Source organism: Conger conger, chromosome 3, assembly GCF_963514075.1.
Source record: "Conger conger chromosome 3, fConCon1.1, whole genome shotgun sequence".
Classification (NCBI taxonomy): Eukaryota; Metazoa; Chordata; class Actinopteri; order Anguilliformes; family Congridae; genus Conger; species Conger conger.
This window is the reverse complement of record NC_083762.1, coordinates 22698274-22720388: the sequence shown is the minus strand read 5'-3', so window position 1 is coordinate 22720388 and position 22115 is coordinate 22698274. Positions and strand designations below refer to the sequence as shown.

General features: G+C 41.1%; 3 protein-coding genes across 5 annotated transcripts; 2 read left to right on the top strand and 1 right to left on the bottom strand.

Annotated features, from left to right (window-relative positions):
• The first annotated feature begins 1076 nt into the window (after positions 1–1076).
• On the top strand, positions 1077–5297 carry LOC133124857 (cyclic nucleotide-gated cation channel-like). The gene is made up of 6 exons (XM_061236392.1): positions 1077–1183; positions 1264–1374; positions 1592–1768; positions 2213–2320; positions 2918–3024; positions 3871–5297. Exons 1-6 carry the CDS (start codon positions 1077–1079, stop codon positions 5295–5297), a joined length of 2037 nt encoding a protein of 678 aa, XP_061092376.1.
• Positions 5298–9413: 4116 nt separating this feature from the next.
• LOC133124302 (vesicle-associated membrane protein 7-like) lies at positions 9414–13981 on the bottom strand. Of its 3 annotated transcripts, none has more exons than XM_061235387.1 (8): positions 13845–13968; positions 13065–13241; positions 12674–12731; positions 12138–12275; positions 11380–11470; positions 11109–11176; positions 10901–10993; positions 9414–10764 (listed from the first exon to the last, which is right to left on the bottom strand). In XM_061235387.1, exons 2-8 carry the CDS (start codon positions 13208–13210, stop codon positions 10699–10701), a joined length of 660 nt encoding a protein of 219 aa, XP_061091371.1. In that variant the 5' UTR covers positions 13211–13241; positions 13845–13968; the 3' UTR covers positions 9414–10698. The 3 variants fall into 3 exon arrangements, 2 of the variants coding, with proteins under 2 accessions (XP_061091371.1, XP_061091369.1); XM_061235385.1 differs by having other exon boundaries at positions 13065–13312; positions 13845–13966; XR_009708304.1 differs by having other exon boundaries at positions 10716–10764; positions 11109–11268; positions 13065–13312; positions 13845–13981.
• Positions 13982–14364: 383 nt separating this feature from the next.
• Positions 14365–21422, top strand: polr1d (RNA polymerase I and III subunit D). Its single transcript, XM_061235676.1, has 5 exons — positions 14365–14467; positions 15476–15573; positions 16039–16115; positions 19665–19747; positions 20828–21422. Exons 1-5 carry the CDS (start codon positions 14381–14383, stop codon positions 20873–20875), a joined length of 393 nt encoding a protein of 130 aa, XP_061091660.1. The 5' UTR covers positions 14365–14380; the 3' UTR covers positions 20876–21422.
• The last annotated feature ends 693 nt before the right edge of the window (positions 21423–22115 follow it).

Below are 22115 nucleotides of genomic sequence, written 5' to 3'. Positions count from 1 at the left end.
CACAAATATGATGTGCAAACACAAAATATGCTGCATCTACCTTCCTTAAACTAAACTACCTCCTACTGTAGAGGGAGAATATCCCTGTAATTATATCTTTTTTCTATTGTCTATCCCTTTTAATGTGCCTCGTTACCTGATGCATTTTATATGTGATACTCTACCAATAATAAATAAACAAATAATAGCTTACTGTTAATACTTTACATAATGTGGTTCTTGTTATGCTATTGCCTTCCCAGTGCAGTTCCTGGCCGATAAAATGCTTCAACCTTCCCCTGTAAATGTGCTAGTGGTCATAATTCTACACCTACATTCCTGGCTTGCCCTCCACATGCCCAGGGCAGCATACAACTTCCACAATTGAGAAGTATTGATTATATCTCTCTCCTCTTTGTCTATTGATTACTGTGTAACTAAAGTGACTTGCTTGTCTCAGTACATTTAAAGGCACTTGTGCTTTCAGTGGGACTCACCATCACACCATCACCATCTGAACCAGCAGAGGAAAAAATACATTAGAATAACTAATATTAAATGTATTTCTCGCCCGAATAGCAAACCAAGACAGCGACATCCAAAATGTACTCATGTATGTACACATTTATCACTCCAATCTAGGGACCAGATTGTGAAATAAGCTGTTAGCTTGCTATTCTTCAGTGGCAAGTAAACCTGGTGATACCATAACAGTACACCCCCCCCCTAGAAATTCTCTAAATGATTCTCCCTCCTCCAAATTCTAGAACTTGCCACGAACTTGCTGACCCAGACATCAAATAAAACAAAGTAACAAACTTAAAAGGCACAGCCAATCACCAAACAGAAAACAGGCAGGACCAGACAGGGTTAACCAGAGTTCAAAAACACATTAGGAAAGAAAGAAAACAAGAAAAGAAAATAACCCCTTGCAGCCTGCATAATTTATAAACAATATTCTAGGTAGGTTACATGTACTATGTTGCATGTTTGAATTCCCCATGTATAGTTGCTAATGTACCTTCAATTTTCCAGGTTTTTTGTATGTATTTTTGGACAGTAAACTACAAAATATTTTGTGCTGTTGCAGAGACAGAATGACAGGCCAGGTGGCAGTAGAGAACTCAGACCTTTCAACGCAAAGGCTATCAGTGAAAACTTCAATGGAGGATGAATCTGACCGGGCAGACAGCACATTGAGCCGGTAAAAGAGCTTTAGTTGGCTTTGGATACTGCTGAGCCTTATTGTACCCTGGTGTAATGTATCGATGCCCATCTCTGTAGTGTGCCATCTGTGTGCGATGACACCTGCTCGGAACTGCAGAGGGTGGCAACAATCGAACCAAGAGGACTCCACTCACAGAATTCCTTCAGGGGAAGAGGGGCCATGTCTCGGTGAGCATTAGTGCTTGTTGCTATATATTTGTAAATCTTTAAAAAGAATTTGGTATATCCAGCACAGTGATTATTTTGTCCAGATTGCCACAGGGGAAGACTTGCATTTATTATGCAGGGCTAGCATTACACAATCATTCCTGGTTTGCTTAAACATACAAAAGCTATATTCTTTTTTCATTCCCTTTGAAAAGCTCTCTCTCTCTCTTTCTCTCAGGTTCGTGAGCATGGTGATCACTCTGCGGGAGTGGGCCCATAAGAGCTTGTTGGAGGAGGAAGAACGGCCCGACTCCTTCTTGGAGAGGTTCCGTGGGCCTGAGCTTCAGGTTGCTCCCAGCCGCATGAGCAACAACCAAGGCGAGGCCACTGGCTCTGGTAGCAACAAGCAGGCCAAGTATGTTTGATTTGTCTGCACCATTTTGGTACTGTGACTGTGCTACCTTTTCAAAAGATTAACAAATGATATTATAATTGTCAGGTTACATCCCCGTGTCACTGCCATATATTTGTTTGAATCAGCAATTTGTAGACTGAATCATCGATAGATGGGTCACAATTTATCAGCTCTGCAAGATGACTGTACGTCTGCATTTTATTATTTATCATTCTTTTTCTAATTGTTATGAATTAATTATTAATTAAAATTATTTAGACAAAGGTGTAATCTTTTAAAATGATTGGGAAGTTTTGAATATTGGCTGTAAACAAAAGTGGGTGACTGGTGCTTTGAACAGCACTCTGTAACATCACCATGGGATGTCTACCTAAAATCCAGTGAGTGAATAAATTATCAGAATTTGGAATTCACACTTACATCCTGTCTTCTTGGGGCCCACAGAAAGAAGCCAGATGTGTTTGTCATGGCACCAGCTGATGACATCTATTATCGCTGGTTATTCATTATTGCTGCAGCTGTTTTTTATAACTGGTGCCTCCTAGTGGTCAGGTATGGTAATATGCTTCTTTGAAGCTTGTTGTTTCTGAAATTGATAAACTGCACTGAAATGTTAAGGATATGCTGTATAGCAGGGATCAAATCTGCCTCTCCAACCAAAATCCAGCCCTTTCACAAAAACCAATCCAGGTTTTCTTGTGCTACTGATTGACCAGACTGCCTTCACACCTGATTCCCAGGTAAAGAGAGGGTGAAAAACAGTTCTTGGTCCTTGAAAAGTGTTATTTGATGGTCCCTACTGTATAGTGTGTGTGTGTGTGTGTATGTGCCTGTGTGTCTGTGATTTTAATAACTTGCCTGCATGAGCAAGTGACTGCCATTTTGAAACAGAGAAGCAGGGTAGGTATGCGCTGTATGAGCTTCTATGAAGAGAGAGAGTCAAGAGAAGCTTCTGGGACAGCAGCTGCCTCATTAAATTCAGAATTCATAATAAGGACACTAATTACAAAGGAACATTTAGAGAGAATTTGAGCACAGCCTGTTTTACATTGCCTCTCCTTTTGCAGTGATAGCACATGTAAATAAATTGAAGGTGCACTATGTTGTAGGCCCATTTTAGGCCAGTAGTTGCATTTTTGATGTATTCAGGGCCTGCTTTGATGAGCTGCAGATGCATAACATCATCCTCTGGCTGGTGTTGGACTACCTGTCCGATGCTGTATACATCCTGGACTCCTGTGTCCGGCTGCGCACTGGTAAGCTGTCTTTGCCAGACCCTTAGAGAAGGGGGCTCATCCTCTCAGTCAAAACAATTCTTGTAGTATCTGCATATCTGACAGCAGCATTGTGGTTTGAGGCTCATTTCATACCTTGGACAATTGATGACGTAAAAGTATTTAACCAACAAATGTGTTCCATACTGTATCAGCATAATTTACAGCTGAATCTAGTCCCACCCCCCAATTCCCATAGAGAGCCATTCAAATACAAATAGTTTTAGTATTGCTTGTAGGACATCCTGAAACTAAGATATCCAGATTCTGATGATGTTGGTGGGTCACAGACATCAGGAAGTCATGGCATGCAAAGGATATGCAACCAAATGCAAAACATTACATTACATTACATTACAAGGCATTTAGCAGACGCTCTTATCCAGAGCGACGTACAATGAAGTGCAAATCAAACACTCTTTCATGTTAATTTATCTCAAACATTGAAATGGGGGACTATATAAAAAAGCTGTAATTACTACATGGTGAAACCAAAATGTAGAAAGAAAAATACCCTTTAATAAAAGGTCTGAGTCTGAGCTTTGACCACGTATTAATTGTTTGATTACAAAGAGAGAAAATAAAATATGAAGTCCAAAAAAGACAAGATGACCCCAAACTTTTGAATGGTAGTGTATATATGAATACATGAATGAATAAATGAATGAAGCATTGCATGATAGTTAACCTTGGAAAAGGAGGTAAGGAGTGGTTGTAAAAACATGTGCATGAAGACCTGAAAACTATACTTGAACATAATGAAATCAAATCCTCAAACAATATCGTCTGGTTTATTATTACCACCTCTTACACTTGTCTTTTCATCAGGCTTCCTAGAGCAGGGTCTGCTGGTGAAAGACCTGTCCAAGCTGAGAGACAACTATGTCCGAACGCTGCAGTTCAAACTGGATGTGGTGTCCATCTTGCCCACGGACCTGGCCTATGTGGCCACCGGCATTCATACTCCCCAGCTGCGCTTCAACCGCCTGCTCCGCTTCTCACGAATGTTCGAGTTTTTTGACCGCACCGAGATGCGCACCAGTTACCCTAACATCTTCCGCATCTCAAACCTGGTGCTCTACATCCTGGTCATCATCCACTGGAATGCCTGCATCTACTTCGCCATCTCCAAGTCCTTGGGCTTAGGCTCGGACTCCTGGGTCTACCCAAACATGTCAGACCCGGAGTTTGGTTCCCTGGCCCGAGGCTACATCTACTGCCTCTACTGGTCCACACTCACCCTCACCACCATCGGGGAGATGCCTGCTCCGGTTCGGGATGAGGAGTACCTCTTTGTGGTCTTTGACTTCCTGGTGGGCGTGCTAATTTTCGCCACCATCGTGGGCAACGTGGGAGCCATGATCTCCAACATGAACGCCACACGGGCGGAGTTCCAGGGCCGCATCGACGCCATCAAGCACTACATGCAGTTCCGCAAGGTGAGCAAGGAGCTAGAGGCGCGTGTCATCAAGTGGTTCGACTACCTGTGGACCAACAAGAAGGCCGTGGATGAGCAGGAGGTGCTGAAGAACCTGCCCAACAAGCTGCGGGCTGAGATCGCCATCAATGTGCACCTGGAGACCCTGAAGAAGGTACGCATCTTCCAGGACTGCGAGGCTGGCCTGCTGGTGGAGCTGGTGCTCAAGCTCCGTCCCCAGGTCTTCAGCCCCGGCGACTATGTCTGCCGCAAGGGTGACATCGGCAAGGAGATGTACATCATCAAGGAGGGCCGGCTGGCGGTGGTGGCGGACGACGGCATTACGCAGTATGCCACCCTGACGGCTGGCAGCTGCTTCGGCGAGATCAGCATCCTCAACATCCAAGGCAGCAAGATGGGCAACCGGCGCACAGCCAACATCCGCAGCATCGGCTACTCCGACCTCTTCTGCCTGTCCAAGGACGACCTGATGGAGGCTGTGATGGAGTTCCCGGATGCTAAGAAGGCGTTGGAGGAGCGGGGGAGGGAGATTCTGCAGAAGGAGGGCTTGCTGGACGACAGGGCGGGGGGTGGTCTGGGAGGAGAGGAGATGGAGGAGAAGGTGGAGCGATTGGAGGCCTCCCTGGACACCCTGCAGACGCGCTTCGCCCGGCTGCTCAGCGAGTACACGGCCACGCAGCAGAGACTCAAGCAGCGGCTCACCGTGCTTGAGCGCCAGCTACGGCACAGCGGCAGCGGCTTCCTGTCCGATGCCGATGGCAACGAGAGCTCCAACGATGCGGATGGAACCCGCAGCGAGGCCAATATCGTACTCTGAGCCCTTCTGTGCTCCGGACAATATGACTGTTCACCCTCATACACGCATACATGTTCCAGATAGTTCTCTCTTCATGTATGTACATGCACAGAAAATGGCTTAATTTCACTGACAACTTGAATATCAACTTCCTCATTGTTATTTGAGGATTTTGTTAAATTCTCCTTTTGTATACCTTTTATATAGGAGGGAAGAGGGGATCCCTGAACTTACAGCACAACCCTTTGGAACTGACTGTTTGCTTTGAGCTGGCCCCTTTGGTGTTTGGTGAAGGTGGAGAAACTTTGGGCAGGGTTGTTCATGTGCCAACAATGTGGGCCCAGAGCTTAATATCCATCTGTCCCTGGCCATGGTAAGTGTTCTGGTGACATACAGTAAGTGGCTTGTGCGCCCTTAGATCAGACCTCTGTAGTTTCTGTGGTGATGTGGAATTGGACCAGCACCAGTTACGCTACATCATACTTCAGAGCCTTCACTGTGACCCTGAACACTACAGTGAGCTTCCTTTGTACTCCAGACTGATGCAGCTGCCACGGGACCTCTTTCTAAACAAAAGCAGACATTTATTTATTTACATATCCTGAACTGAACTGCCTCAAAACTCTTTCATCCTTGTTTCATAATGAGGCAAGTATGATCCTCAGCAGTGACTGTTAAGCAAGGTGAACAGCTCAATGCAGTTTCACAAGAAGCAAACAGGGAGTAATGTGAGAATCCTCTGAGGTCAGGAGAAGAGCTCTGAATACTCATATACATTGGTGTCAAACTCTAAAGTGACTGTTGCCATTGAGACAAGACTAAAGTCATGTGCAATTAATGTCAGTTATGTTGTTATTCCAAGGATAATTGATGTTGCTAGTGAATAATATATTTGTATTTGCTATAGGAATTTGTACAGTCCAGTAAATGTACCTGTACATAATCATGAGAGAGAGCGAGAGAGAGAGAGAGAGAGAGAGAGAGAGAGAGAGAGAGAGAGAGAGATGCTAACTTTATGTAGTGAATGTGCAAAATTACCTTGTGGTAATTTGCTTATAGCTAATGATAGATGCATCTTTGATGTCATTGTCTCTCCAGGAAACAGAGTATGTCGCTTTAAGATGAACATCAAACACCATAGAGTAGCAGATTACTGTCATTCTGTGTCACCAGATACATTATCATGAACAGAACTTATCTCTCCATAGACCATTGTACTTATCCATGCTTACCTGAAAAATATAATTTTTGAAGGGTAAATTAAGTACACCCTGAACAGATAAATGAAAATGTGTTTTATCATCAATAAAATAATGGCAATCACCTATAATGGTGTGCATTATTCAAAGTATCCCTGCAATTTTACTGTACAAGGTTTGCCTCATATTTACTATGAATATGCAGCAGTTTGTTCAGGGCCCTAAACATTTCAGCATGAGCACATTCACAAACCACCTTGGCTATCTGTGCCTGAAACCTTTATTGGAACCCTTGTGTGATGTTCCATGCCCTTTTTTCTTTGTTTCCCCATTTTCAAAATGTTAATGCTCCGGTCCTCGTTTTCCCTTTTTGCCATTATGTCTCCACTTTCCACACCATATATATGTATTTCCTTCCTGACAATTGACTGTTTCAAGCTGTCTGTCATGGCTTTTAAGCCTGCCTGTGTCTGTGTTTCTTTGCTAGTTTTTTGTTTTTTTGTTTTCCTGTTTGTATGCCTGTTCCCCATTGTCCTAGCCATTGTTTCCCTGTCCTGGTACCCTGCCTGTTCGTTTGCCCTGCTTGTCATTTTGTTTTCAGTCCAGATACCGGTCCGGATTAAACCCTCGCTCACCCTGGACCTCCTTCTCTGCCCCAAACCATTTTCCAGCACTCTTCTTCACCATACTCCTGCCTCTGTGTTCTGGATTCCCTGTGTTCTGGATCTCCACCTGCCCCTCGACGCCCACCTGCCTGATCTCCTGTACCTCAGTTCACTTGGTTATGACCCGTTGGCTGGACTTACAAACTCTGGATGTCCCTGTATTGCCCCGATTTGCCATTACCTGTTATTCTGTTGACCTGCATTAAAGCCTGCCATTTTCACTTCATCTGTGAGTCTGCTATTGGTTCTTCTGTCCGTGACCATGACAAAAGAGGGAATAGAAATACATGCCATCCAACTAAGCCCTCAAGCCTTTGGCAACAAAACAAAAGATACAAGCTGTTTCTCTGGTGTTTATTTATTTTTTTATTTATGAAGAATATTCTCACCAGGGGCCTATTCCATAAAGCAGGATTGCCGAGTTAGCTGGATAACTGCACAGATTAAAGCAGGGGTGTCAAACTGAATCCCTAAGGGGCCGCAGTATCTGCTGGTTTTTGAGGTTTCCTTTCAATCAGCTGTCAATTAAGGCCTCCAGAACAAGGAGTGTTGATTCTTTAGCCAATCAATGACTTGAATGCACCACAGGTTCTGAGAACAACCCGAAAACCAGCAGACACTGCGGCCCTCCAGGACTGGAGTTTGACACCCGTGGATTAAAGCCTGGAACAGCTGTTTTTACTTCAGTCCATATTCCACATTTGTGGGTGTCTGGCTTTTACTCAGTGCAGTTATCTAGCGAACACAGTAATACTGCTTTCATGGCACAGGTCCTCGGCTTGTAAGATGTTGATTTCAAAATCCCAGCTAACTGTGACATCATTAGTCAGCTGACGGAGCAGAATCATAGCAATAGAATGACCAATTCTTCAACAAGTTGCTCTTCACAAATGCAAAATGCATAAATATCACTTAAGTATGTTACTTTAATTCAAAACACAGGTTGCTGTCGAGTTAATGCTGCACTTTAAAAGCATGGGCATGAGTAAATGTGTTCTTCCATCACTTTATGAATCCAGGCCATGAACCAACAACTGATTATTTTCTCAAGATGGAAGCAATTCTACAATTTTTACCTTAAAGTGACTGTAAAAGTAAATCTGTGAAACTACATTGTATGGCATCATTATGGTATGCATTAGCAACAGTACAGAAATCAATTGTATTGCAATGTTGACATATCAGTCTAAAGATTTTTATTTATTTCTATGCAGAGATTAAACAAGTTAAATTCATTACCAGACTCTGAGCTGTTGGGTCAGGGTCCTTCATGACATCATGAATTCCCTGACCTAATGGCCAAAGTTTTTTGCATATCTCCTCCCATAGTTTAATGAGTTTTGTAGATAGCTGTTGCATTTTGATGGTTTTATTGCTACTTCTGTTAGTTTGTTTCATCAGATTAATCTACAGGGTCCAAGTTCTTCTACTTGGAACTGTACTTCCCTCTCGGGTCTTTCAGCACACTTCCCAGGATATAGTTATGCACTTTGTTGTATGTTGCTCTAGATAAGAGTGTCTGCCACATGCCTGTAATGTAATATAAGAAATGTTGTAGAGCCAGAGCTATGAAGCACCACATTAGCACAGTAAATACCACCTTTGTCTCATAACAAAAAGGAAATGGATTTCAATCCTGACTGGGGCCTTTCTGTGTGGAGTTTGTATTTAGCTATTTTTCAGCTTTTCGTTCTCCAATATAATTTACTTGTGGGTGGTACATTTTTGGAGGAGTTGAGGAGGAAGTTGGGCCAGACCACGCCCATCTAATCCTGACATTGTTTTCAATAGATTTTATGTATAATTTGAAATGTGTTATTATAGTTATTGCCATTACTTTGAATAAATATTTGGTGGATGTGTAGTGGATACATCCCTCTATGATCATTTATATAATTTATCAGTATTTCCAGCACATTTACAGTCATTTTAATTAGCAAGAAAATAACAGTAACAAAAACGGATAATAAAAGTCCCCCTGTATGAAACACTATGGATATTATAGAAACAAATAGGACTGTGAGGGCAATCGCTCAAGTGGTAGTCAATATGGCTGTGCACCAGGACGAGGTTCCCCTTTCGTCACCAGCTCATTACCAATCATTTACTGCCATAATGTACTGGCAAGTAGCCTAAAAAATCTTATGCCCAGCAGCAGTGTTCACATGACCTGCATGGGATCATGAAAGGGTATTTAGCCAAAATAATGGCTCCATTTAGACTCATGACTCTCGTCTCCGACTCCTTAAGAAAATGAATATGCAGGAATGCAGTGCAATCAAAAGTGCTATTTTATGTTGAATATCAACATACAACTAAGCTCTGTAGCTACTTGTACAAGAACATTTTGAACATAAATGATATCATAATATTCTTCTTTAGAAATCTGGGTCACACTTTACACTGAGGTTACATGAATTGGCATTAACTAATGTAATTGTTAACATAAATGTATTTAACTACTAATGTATTAGTTACACTAATATTTATGCATTAGTAAACCATAGGATAAAAAAATATGAATTGGCATTAACTACTGTAGTTATGCCATTTCATGTAACATTATTGTAAAGTGTTACCAAAATAATTTTACATTATACTTGTGTACATACAGTATGCAGTTAGAAGTATAGCACCATGGAAGACATTTATATATACTCTTGATAAACAGCACAGCAAAAAAATGTGCATATATAAAAGTTAAATAAATGTGACATAAGTTTAACGTCACATCATACATTTTATAAACTGCTAAGTAAAAATACTTGTTGGGAATTAGCATTAAAAAGAAAACATGTATTTGTCAATGGCACTTTGACAAATGTGATGTATGAAATAAATCAAACAAACCTTGCTCTTCTGAAGTTATTACATTTTTAAGTTCTCAGTATGCCTTGAGATGTAAATGTAAGTGACCATGCATGGACAGTCTGGGTTAGGAATAATAAATTCATGCAGTTTGAGATAAAATCAGAATTAGATGCAGGCTACTGATCTTACAAAGTTTGTATAACACAAACTTCAAATCACGACTGTTCATGTGAAGTAGGGACCCTGCCGATGGCAGACTGTTGATATATCAGTAGTATGCACACTTCTCATAGTCACACAAACCTAAGAGCCCTCCAGGAATGAGTGAGTAAAATTTTTGATTATTTCAACACCACTCAACAAGTTCTTTGGTCTACCACGAGACTGGATTCTTAGATTAAGATTAAAGCCTAGACCTTCTGAATAGCTCCATTCTAATCAAAATGAGCTAATAATTCCAAGAGTGAAGCTAAGTGAGTAAGCCTATGCTTACATCATATATGTGTGTAACATATTCAAATGGAGTGATATTCTTGTTAGCATTGGTTAGCATTATTAACAGTATGAGTTCCATGCTACTTGTAGTGTGTAAGGCAGGTGTGATCTTTGATCTTGAGTGGTGAGGACAAGAAGGTGAGCTTCAGTTCAAGTATATGTATAGTCTTGACAGTGGTTGGTTGTCCTTGACGAAAGCAGAGGTGGGAGCGTCCCTCCATAGTCCCCCTCACAGAAGTAATAGATCCTGTGTTACTTCACACAGTTGGGCCAGCTGAGTCCTCCACATGCAGCTGAAGTGACGATGTAGAGCAACACCTGAGGAGACCCACACACTCTTGTTAAGGAACACAGCACCAACTCCACAAAGAACTCAAATGCCAATTTAGGCCAGCACTGGATTGAAACTCATGTCAAGTTCAACTGTGATCAAACAGAAAAGAGCAGCACTCACAATGGATGCACTGGCGAGAATAAAGGTCAGCTTCAGGTTCTTCATGCACATGGCACGTGCCAGATTACGACTGGTGGTTTTAAAGGTTACAGACTGTGGGAATGTACCAGAAAATTAAATGATCAGAACAAGAGAGAGCATCCGTACCACCAGGTCAAAGGTTTGTACACAAACTGCAAAAACTCTAGAGAACATAAAGACCACCCACAGAGTCCACAAGGTTCTCGGTCTTGTCAATCAGCAGCTCAAGCTTCTCCCCTCTCTGAGCCACCAGGTCTGTAGTTCGGGGGACAGGATGGGAGAGGTGAGAACACCACACAGTGATGTACAAATCCTACTTCCTACACACCAGTCATCTTCCTGTCCACCTGTGTCATGCAGAAAGCTGTCAAAATGAATGTCCCATTCAGAAAGTAAAACATGATAATCTTCACCTACAGAAGTATAAATGTGTGTGCTATTCATTCATTCTTACTTACCAATATTACGGACCATGATTCCCTTTAAGTCATCCACCTGTACCTGCGTTTCTATCACACGATCCGTAGCCTGTGGATCCGCGTGGTGCTTCTGTTAAGAGTTGGGGGTTAGGGAGGGTAGATTTCACATCATCTGAGACAGCCTTAATTTGACATCACTGGGTCTGGATCAGAACACAAACCTCTACTGCATTCAATAACTCCAATGTAAATGACAACCTGCCACAGGAAATTACTACGACATTGTGAGAAGATATCACAAGCAGAACTAAAAATAGCCAATAATTTCCTCAGTGTTAACTTTACAGAAGAAAACGCATAGCAAATCTGACCTCACACCTCATGTACAGAGATTTGCTAGAGATAGATATTTCCCAGAGTACATTGCCCCCTGAGGCAGTGACTGGTGTCATGCTCGTATCACGGGACAGTGTTATAGAATACTCCATCATGGCCTACTTTCAGCCTGTGGAATAACACCAAGCTAATCTCCCCCACCAGACTCACCCAGCTGTGCTCAGGCTTGACCGCTCAAGGCAATGAGGACCAATACAAAAAGAGTGTTGAGCTTAACCATTTCTAGTCCCCGGGACTGTCTTACTCCTACAGAATACTTCTGATATAAAAAATTGAGGCACAAAAATATTAAGTGCAAAATACTGTAACGACTCATCGTGGTGATAATGATCACAGCGATTGTCGATATAGTTAGGTGGGCCCATGATGACCGGTGGCTGGGTCCACATGTTTCCACTCACCATCTGTGCAGCCAGTGCACTGGAGAATTCGCTGTTCATGGCGTAGGGCAGAGCCGTCTGGGCCCGAGACCCATAGGTCGTCTGAAAACGCTTCTTTACCTCACTCAGGAAGCTGAACGCCCGTGACCTCTCAAAGTCCTGCGATAGAAAGCAAGCTTAGTGCTGAAGCCATGCCAGCTCTTATTAACACACATTCACCATATTCCTTTGAACAATCAAGCATGACAGATAGTCCATAGTCAGCAATTAACCAGGCCTGCCAAAGTCTTTCATTGACTGTTCCCTATTCATGATTTATAGCATTCATAATCTTCAGACTGGCATTGGTTTTAAAGGGAAATGTGTACATGTAGTAATAAGCTCATATGTATTCAAGCACACTTTTACTATAAAAAGGCACAACCCAGTAATTTCCAAGGAGAATTGTGCGTCATATCTAGCACTTACAATTATTGAAACTTGCTATTTATAAACAGCCCAATGTGAAAACTGGTGAAAGTAGCTAAGCGTGACCATGAAGCCATGTTGACACTCACATCGTCTGTGATACACAGGTAGATAATTCTCTCATAGCAGATGTAGTGGAATAGATAGCTGCAGACAGGGAGGAGAGTAAAGCTATGCATTAGTGTTAGTCAAAACACAACAAGCAACATATCACAATCTTATTAAAAACAAATACGAAAGCCAGGTTGCCAACAAGTTTGTGATTACCTACTGTCCAAAAAAGAGAGAGTAATGCCTGGAGCCAAAATTTGACGCTACAATGGCACTCTCAAACATTGCCTTGTTTGAGCCAGGACAAAATGATGAAATCACTAAACCATTCAAAGCAATGAGTAGTTTGGTATAGCAAAGAATGGAAATTCTTATTTTAGCAACCAATCCTATACATTGAAAAAAATTGAAAAAGCAAAAGACACTCACTTGCCATGGGAGTAGGTCAGCTTGTTGTTCTCTGACGGTATTTTGGCCAAGATTTGCTCCGTCACCTCCAGGAAATTACCACCACACGAGGCATGTTTGGCCAGGATGGTGGTACCTCGGGACACCACCGCAAACAGGATTGCCATGGCAAAAGTTAATTATGCCACTGGTCACCGACTGAATGAGGGCAATGGCGTGAGGTGGTTTGTCAGAGCATAACTCCGAGGCTGAGGTTAGCTTTTATATTGCTAGAACAAATAAATAATATTCAGACAAACTGACAGACATGAGTTTGATAGCTACATATTTAGCTAAATATTTAATCACAAATATAACATAGGTTACAACGTTCAAACAAAAATATTGAGCTATGTTTATTGTTCATTAGACAGAATGGCTAACTTAGTGATAGGTTACATCGTGTAACTAAATACATACACATATACAGCTAGCCAACTTACCGTGAAGAATTGTTTGCATTATGAGTAAACAGCAAACTGACGTTATATCAATCGCTGTTAGCGTCGCAGCACCTTCGGGACGCTCTTTCCAGTAATGATATATTTAGGTCCGTGCTACGTCGGCATTGCTTGTTTTGAAAGTGCTGCGAGGGTAACAGCGATAGATTTCCCTTCAGTCAAATCTATCAGCTAAAAAACATGTTTACTACACGAACTGTTATCGAACAGCAACCGAAACTAGCTCGAGTTTACTCGTTAACGTTAGCAATCTGTCAAGATTACAAACTAACATTGAAATATTCCGTAAAGATGTGCATACCTTCTGTGATATAAATCCAAATCCCCAGTTTGAGCGTGAGACAACCTGGAATGTTTGCTGCCCTGTCACCTTCTTTAACTAATGTTTACCACCAGCCACTGACTGTCGCATCTACACTCTGCACTTGTTGTGTGGGATATGTAGTTCAGCACTCAGAGACTACAGGAGGAGATTGATGCTTTCTACTCAACGTTTTGACCATGGCATTGTCTGAATAAATCCAGTTTGAATCCAATCATTAAAGATAATTTCATGAGATTGTCTGATCGTTCAAATTCCACGGGAGACCGAAACCTATTGTAGAGTCCTATGAAAACAGATACACTACCACAGACACAGCGTTTACTTTCTAAAAAGAAAAAAAGACTATCTCCAATAAAGTACACTGCAATTGACCATTTGTGCTTAAAAATAATAAAATGTTGGATTTTAATAGGCATACGTCCTTCCAAAAAATATATAATAGCCACATTTGTCAAAATAGAAAGGCTGCTCACCATTCCATTGAAATGAACGTTAAAGCGACTGTAGGGTAGATGATTTGTGACGTCATTAGACGTCGCCAGAGTGTAGCTTTTGGAAGCATGGCGGGGGTAGAAGATAAGAAAGCGGTGTTGGAAATGGTAACCGTATGGTGTGAAAGTGTTAGCTAGAATAATGCGAATAAAATGTTGATTTAAGAAATCTCACTAGGTTTGCGTATTGCCATTGATTATCTCCTGTTAACACGCGTGGCGTACCTCGAGCTTATATCCTGTCACTGCGCTGGCTGGCTAGCTAGGTGTAACTCGTTCCATTTTGCTTTGATATCCTTTTGCGATTTACGTTAACCGTTAATCTAGCTAGCTAGCTGGATAACAAGCGTTTAAAGATTTTGTGTCGCGCACCAGACTTGTATGCATTTACGAGTGACAAGTAAATAAGTTATTTAAGCAAATTAGCTAATGGCTCAATTCGTGATGTCAATTCAGTTGACTTCATGTACTGAAGTTGCCGCTTGATGGTAGTAAAGTGCCGGTTATGTTTGTTGCTAGCTATGTCTGATAAGGTATAATGTTTACCATCTCGAAGAGTCATAATTCATTGATGATAGAGATGATGGCGAAATGATTCCTTTCGCTGCACGAGGACGCTTCAAAAACGACCTTTCATAGACTATGACATGCAGCCGTGTTTTTAAATCACTGTTGGATGTTTTGGCCTGAACTAGTCTGGTTCCTAGACATTGTGTTTCTCTACTGTAGCAGGGATGTCACGGGTAGTTAACTACAAGTTTCACCGGTGTTAACAACTTGATAAATGGTCAGTGAAATCTGTCCTTTTTCGATGCCTACTCTTATTGATAGAAAGCTGGGAGTTTAAAAACACAAAACGGTCAGTGTATCGCATTACAATTCACGGCTTTGTCAAGTTTCCCAGCTTACATATGTCTTCCTCTGCTTGTTGTCAGTCAGACAGGCGTGCGGTACTATCAATACTGTAGTAACTACTATCGTGACGTTTTTTACAAACCCATGATTTATTTTCTCCATAAATAGGCTTTGGTGCCAGAGCATGAAGTATACAGTGAAGTAAAAATAGCTTTACACGTACAAATTTTACACCAATTGCACATTTTCTTTGTGTTCCAGGTTCAAGCGGATGGTGCAGATGAAGGTTGTGTGACCTTTGTGCTGCATGAGGAAGACCACACTCTGGGGAATGCACTGAGATATGTGGTTATGAAGAAGTAAGTCATTGTACTGCCTTGAATGACTGACATGATCATGTCTACACCATCAACATATTCCTTGACTGATTTATCATCATATAACTGCCAAACCAGTTTTCAAATGTATTCTTTTGACCGCAACAAATTATGCTTGTAAGCTGAATGCTGTTTTATCATGACTGCCCACCACAACACCCTTTTTTGGATTAATTCTTCATTAGCATTTTTAATGTAATGGTAATAGTGAAACCAAGGAAATTGAATAGTGGAAAAGTTTGAGTAGCCTGTCTTCAGTAGAGGTGAGGCCATTTTAATGTTTTGCTTTATTTGATATGGATATTCAATTAGATGCAGTATGTGATAGAATTTTGTAAATGTTGTAGGCTTCAAACTGTGGAATTGACTGTGTCAATTAGGATAAATCAGGATAAAGGCCCGTGAATAGTGTGTGAATGACAAGGTGCTGTTTTCTGGTGTCCTCAGCCCAAATGTGGAATTCTGTGGCTACAGCATCACTCACCCTTCGGAGAGCAAGATCAACTTCCGCATACAGACTAGAGGTGACCCCTATTTTTGCATAAGCCGCACCTCATCCCTCTATGTGTGTGTGTGCCTGGTGTGGGGGTGTGTGTGGGCCTTTTAATAAATTGATTCATACTGTAAAGAAAATTGGGCATGCAGCTGAGGGGGAGAAGCCTGCTACAGTAAACACACACACACCCAAGTCAAAATCTAAATCTCAGTCTCAAAATCTTAATTTCTGCCATCTTTTGCGCCTTTTTAGGGGAGTACTCCAAGGGGATCTGCTCATTCAGTTTCAGCAGTGCTGTTTCAATGACCATGGCTCATTCAGACCATGGGGTACTGGCAGAGATAAACTGTTTGATTTTCTTTCCCTGTTCTGCTGTCTCTTTGGTCCCATGTGACCTTTAGGGGGGAAATAATGTTTTCTCCCCTCTACTTTCCCGCGTTTTTGAAAAGAAAGGAATCCGTTTTCTCAAATGAGATTATTGGATGCACCACTGTTGCAGTGTGTCAAAGTGTTAGGGCATAGTGCCCAGTCCACTCTCGTTCGCCCCTAATTGAATTGGTTGGTTGGAGAAGGTAGGGGGGGTGGGGGAAGTATAACACACATTTGTTGACATCACCAATCCCCCCCTCCTTTGATCTCTCTCTCTTCCAGACAGACATCTACACATTTAACCCTTTATGTGAAAGGCATGACATCAAGATTTTAGACCAGGCATTAAACCCTAATGCACAAATGGGTTAAACTTGGAGGGGGGAAAAAAAAGAAAGTTAATTCATTGCCATTCGCCCCTGTAATTACAATCCCCGCCAGCAGTGTCTGTGGACTGAATGTAATTGGCACAATTTAGCAGAGGAGGGTAACTTATGCAGATGTCAATGTAACAGTGTCTGGGTGAAGACCAGGGCCGTTCCCTCAACATCCACATGCAGGGATCTGTGGCCTGAAAACAGGTAGGCTCATGTCGCTGATATAGCGGCGCCACAGGGTGTCAATTGAACATATGTGTTCCCAAATCCTATAAACTCAATGCCCCATTAAAAGGCCACCCTGTGGCTGAGGACCCTCTCATTAATACAACCACATCCTGTTTGACACCATAACTTGACACCCACAGCAGGCTGCATCACAGCAGTCATTTAACACACTAGTGCATGGCAGCAAATACTGTACATTGTGGTGCCATTTTGTCATGGGTCTGTAGTGGTGAAACACTAGTGTGTTAAGTTATTTTGGACTATTCCATTTTCTTGTTTGGTATACAAATGTATGGTTTTGGTTTTTTCTTTCATAGAAACTAAACCTATCAATACATCATTGCTATTTTTTTCATGAAAGATGATCTTGAGTAAATCTTCAACATATCCAAAGTGGAAGATCCAAAGTAGAGCAGTCTGGTCTCTCATAAGACCTCCACAGACAGAAAATGGAAAAGATTCATGTTTTTTCGACCTCAGATTTGAATTCTGCACGCTAAGTATTCCCAAGATCCCAAATCTGAAATTATTTGCCAGTTTGCTTATAGAATTATGGCCATTTAAAAATTGGATTTCATGCACATTTAAGTGAAGGCTCTAGCACAAAAACAAAGCAGTGTATGAAGCTCAGATTTTTAGGATTTATATTCCTCACCATTTCTAACCACCACACAAAAATGAATTACATTGTAGAGATGCTGCAGTGCACTTAATTACAATGATCACAGTGTTAATGTATGCCAGATTCAAGTTTATATTATCTGACCCCCCAATGTTTAATATATGAAAATATGAAAGTGTGGAAGGGAAAATCTTGGCGGAAAATTCACCGTGGAAACCCTTGGACTTGGATTTATTTTGAGAACTCCTGGAGAGGTTTAGTAAGAGGGGGTTCACAGAAATGCATGTTGTGGTGACCCATTTGGCTGAAAGCCAAAAGGAAAATATGTTTGTTAAAAGCTTAGTCTTCTGGAGGGTGAAAGGAAGTTGAAAGGTGGGCATACACAATGAGTGATTGTATGCTTTAATTTAATTTCATTCTCCATTCATACCACTAGATATTTACTGTTTAGTTTAAATACCTTCTGAAATTCTTTAGTGAAAAGTGAAAAGAATAATCAACTTAGAAACTCAGCCAAGACACTTTGCTTCAAATAACTTGTAGTTATGGCTGTTTCCAGCACCTTCGCTTGACATTTTTGGTAACACAACTGAAGGAAAATGGTAAATATTGAATGATTACCGGCCTCATAAATCTGAGCCTGGTGGCCGATTGGCTTATTTGTCAAGTGATATTCGTGTGATATTATAGAGTTGCTTTCAGTCTCTGTTTGAAGTTTAGGGTGTTTTGACCAAATTCCAGAAATGTCAGTCATACACTTTCATACCAAATGGTCATGTGAACATCAGCTGTTCTGTCATTAATCTTCCACTTTTAAACATTTGGTTGTATATTCAGGCCACAATGTATTTCTACCGACTTCTGTAAAGGGGACATATATTTACAGTATTCATGATTTTACTGTGGAGTGTCCAAACAGGTCGCTATGCCAATACACTAATCTATGTATTTTGAATATTTATTATTTTGCAATGAAATTAGACGGGAAGTCAGTGGTTCTTTTCAGTGTTTGCTGTATCGTTTAATAAGAACACTCTTTGGGCTACTTTATTCCATGATATTTACTTTTTTTTTATTTCTGATACATTGCTTAACATTTGATGTGAAAGTGGATCCTTGTCTCACTTCCAGCAGCCTACTGCTGCTTACAAATGCATTTGTCATATTTACAACTGAATAAGTGGTGGGATTTCTAGTGAGGCCAAAAATAGAACAAAGATGATTTCAAAACAACTCGTGTCTGTCGTTAAGTGGAGCTCTCTGGAGCCCCTCGGCCGTTTCCCTTGATGAGCGCCTCATGGTATTTTGAACTGAAGAGCAATTCAGTCCTAAACAGTGTCGACTATCTACACAAATTGAAAGAGTTGTCCTTGCCTTAACTCATGCCAAGCAGTGTTGGTGCTGAATCCTATTCCTAGGAAGTAGGAAACATCTGTGTGATTTCTACTCTTTTTCCTCTGAGTGGGCCAATACATTTCTTAATAAGAAAAATAATGTAGCAGCAATAAACAATACTTGTATACCAAAATCAACAACAACAAAAATTGATAGACATAAAAAAAGCTGCTTTTTGCCGTGTTGCACAGAAAGTCTGAAAATGTTAAGAATTTGATGCATTTGTAATTTGATGTAATTTAATGTATTTCCTCAACTCTTTCTGTAGAACCTTCAATAAATCTGTATTAAGAACTTTATGTCGCCGCTCAGGCATTCTGACTGATGTGTTATGCCGTTTTTATTATCTCACTGCTACAACTGTACTGAAAGAAATTTGTCAGGAAAGTAGAAGTAATATAGGTTCATTGTTAGCTTACATTTTAAGTGGAAAGATTTTATATAAGTGTTTTGGTTCCATGTATGAAAAACTGGACTCAAGCGAGTAATAATGTTGATGGGCGTTGGGCACATTCGCACGACTGTATTTACGGATGTGTGCGGGTCTGCATGCGTGTGAAAATGACACAGTTTTCTGTCTCTCCAGGTAGGTTGCCTGCAGTGGAGCCTCTTAGGAAAGGTTTGAATGACCTGACAGAGGTGTGCCAATATGTCCTCAACACGTTTGAGGTGAGCTTACCCCCCTGTTCCTGTTCCTTGGGACCCAGTTCTTCTTCATTTTGTTAAGCTGCTTTCACATGATCAGCCTCAAACACTATGTTCAATGGCAAGCAAAAAGGCTTTGACTACACATGAGAAGAATCGAGTGCCACCAGTTGTTGATCCATCCAGGAAGCTGTTGGTTCGTTAAACTGTAAGAAGCCACAACAATAGGTTGGCTGCGGTTCTGCAAGCCTAAATTGTGTACTCGCTTTGTGAGAGTAACACCAATAATAATGAGTTTAGCCCAAAACGTCAAGAAACTAATCAGGCTAACTCAGTTAGCCATGCAGCCTACGTGAGGTGGCTCTGTCTGTGTTGCTAGGTAGCGTAACGTTAGGCCTGCTTCAAACAAAGCTGTGATGTAACACGCTAGGAAAGGTCAGCTTCAAGCAAGGTCAAAGTTTAAACAGTTTAAACCCTGATGCCGCCCGACTTGGCGCTACACCAGGCTTAGTGTTGCTGCCAAGTCAGGCTTCAATGTTCCCTCCATAGGAATTGAATGGCTTGACGCCGTGTCAAGCGTTTTTCATGTGAAACCAGCTTTAGTCTTCAACCAGCAACAGCAGAATTTGGCAGAAGCTGTTGTAGTCTCTGCCTAACCCTCTCTGTAGCTCGCATGTATGGTACACATATGCTAAAGAGTTTTTGTGTGCATTCATATATATGTATATGTGGGAAGTGGAGCATGTACATGTGTGAGGGTGGGCTTCACAGAAAGTGTCCGGGAACTGACTGATATGAACCATGCAAACAGGCCTGTGTAGACTGTCTCATTTGTGTGTGACAGCCTGCCCATACAAAGGTGCTTTTCTTTTGCCCAAACAAAAGGCACTTTGTTCCACAAGCATACCAATATTTTTTTTCTCTCCAAAAACAACAGAACTGTATGCATTTGTCATTGACATGCTTCTCGTCAATTTCATTCAATTGCATATCAAACCACTTTGGTCCCATGATCGAAGTCTTGGCTGTGCATGTTGTTGAATAATTATCCTGTCCCTTTGAAAATACATTTTTTTGATCACTCATTTAACTAATTTGCTATAGAATCGAGTAAAGGAGTTCAAGGAGACGCAGGAAGCGGCCATGGACTGAAGCCAAGGATTCTGTGAACAAAATTGCACATGATACCTGGAAGAGCAGGTCTGGACTGAGGAGGTGGGCAATCAAGCCAACACAAGACTGGCATGGCCTTTGTTTTTGAATAGTAAATTAAAGTGTTTGAATCTAGGAAGAACAGTTTGTCCTAACCTTTCAGTTATAAAGGCTTCACTTTCAGCTATTTTGTTATAAAGGACCATCAGTTATATTTTTCTTTTAGCCTCAAGCAGAAACCTGTTTTGGTGTTTTTCCCTGGCTGAAATTGAATTAACAGCTCTGTGAAATGTTCTGCAAGAATAGGTCTCTTTCACTGGTCTTGGTCTGATGAAGACCTGTTTCTTCATATTCTATTTCTAGAATATGCTGTATTAATATAATGTATATTTTTATATGGAACCTTATGTTTTAATTTGTCGTCTTATTACATTTATTTTGGCAGGCAACATACAATAAGTGCACACCAAAGTCACAAGACTCTTGTGTGGTATTGTATGGGTCCTTGAAGAAATGCTTTACAATAAAACAATAATGTAAAATCTCATGTTAAGTCCTCTGTATTTTTCATCTTGTGAGTTTACAATAGTTCCATAGAACTGAACTGCATCTTCACTGTTTCATAAAAAAAGAAAAAAAAGAAAAGACATTACACATGAAGTGAATGCTCTAACTGTAAAACATGAATTTAATCACTGCACACATGCCATCTATCACCACAGCTTTTTGAAGTCAATAAATGTATATGCTTATTTGCATATCAGCACTTGGATATTTGGCTTGAATTGAATTGTACAGGAAAGAATTGTGTGAGGAAAGAATGCTTTGCAGTTTTGTGAAAGGTGGTGTGTGTGTGTGTGTGTGTGGGTGCGTGCGTGCGTGTGTGAATTAGGAAGCACTCTTCAGTAGCTGCATTGCTAAGTTTAATTAAAGTGAATTCCTGCTCAGAATGTTAGTAATTTGGGTATCATGTTTTATTAGTTAATTAATACATTTTCAAATAGAATGTCCTTACTTTGTATTGTGTCATTCTCCATGTCCATTGTGTACAATGCTGTCATATTTTAGACTCAATTCAGCAGTGCACCTTTTGTAGAAAAATGGCTCCACACTTCTGCCTCTGCTAATGTGACTTGAGCAGTGTCCCCATGCAGGCTTCAGTTAGAGTCGAAATGTGGATGAAAAAGGCTCGGCTGCTGACGTGAGAGGCAGATTGGTTGTAGCACGGGCACAAGGAATG

Bases quoted from the DNA above. Each gene is read 5' to 3' on its own strand.
- LOC133124857 (XM_061236392.1), top strand. From the start codon at position 1,077: ATGACAGGCCAGGTGGCAGTAGAGAACTCAGACCTTTCAACGCAAAGG. The intron at 1,184-1,263 runs GTAAAAGAGCTT...CCATCTCTGTAG, and splicing joins GCAGACAGCACATTGAGCCG to TGTGCCATCTGTGTGCGATG. The intron at 3,025-3,870 runs GTAAGCTGTCTT...TCTTTTCATCAG, and splicing joins CTGTGTCCGGCTGCGCACTG to GCTTCCTAGAGCAGGGTCTG.
- LOC133124302 (XM_061235387.1), bottom strand. From the start codon at position 13,210: ATGGCAATCCTGTTTGCGGTGGTGTCCCGAGGTACCACCATCCTGGCC. The intron at 12,276-12,673 runs GTGAGTGTCAAC...TTTCTATCGCAG, and splicing joins ACCTGTGTATCACAGACGAT to GACTTTGAGAGGTCACGGGC. The intron at 11,177-11,379 runs GTAAGTAAGAAT...CCCGAACTACAG, and splicing joins AATCATGGTCCGTAATATTG to ACCTGGTGGCTCAGAGAGGG.
- polr1d (XM_061235676.1), top strand. From the start codon at position 14,381: ATGATTTGTGACGTCATTAGACGTCGCCAGAGTGTAGCTTTTGGAAGC. The intron at 15,574-16,038 runs GTAAGTCATTGT...TGGTGTCCTCAG, and splicing joins AGATATGTGGTTATGAAGAA to CCCAAATGTGGAATTCTGTG. The intron at 19,748-20,827 runs GTGAGCTTACCC...AATTTGCTATAG, and splicing joins ATGTCCTCAACACGTTTGAG to AATCGAGTAAAGGAGTTCAA.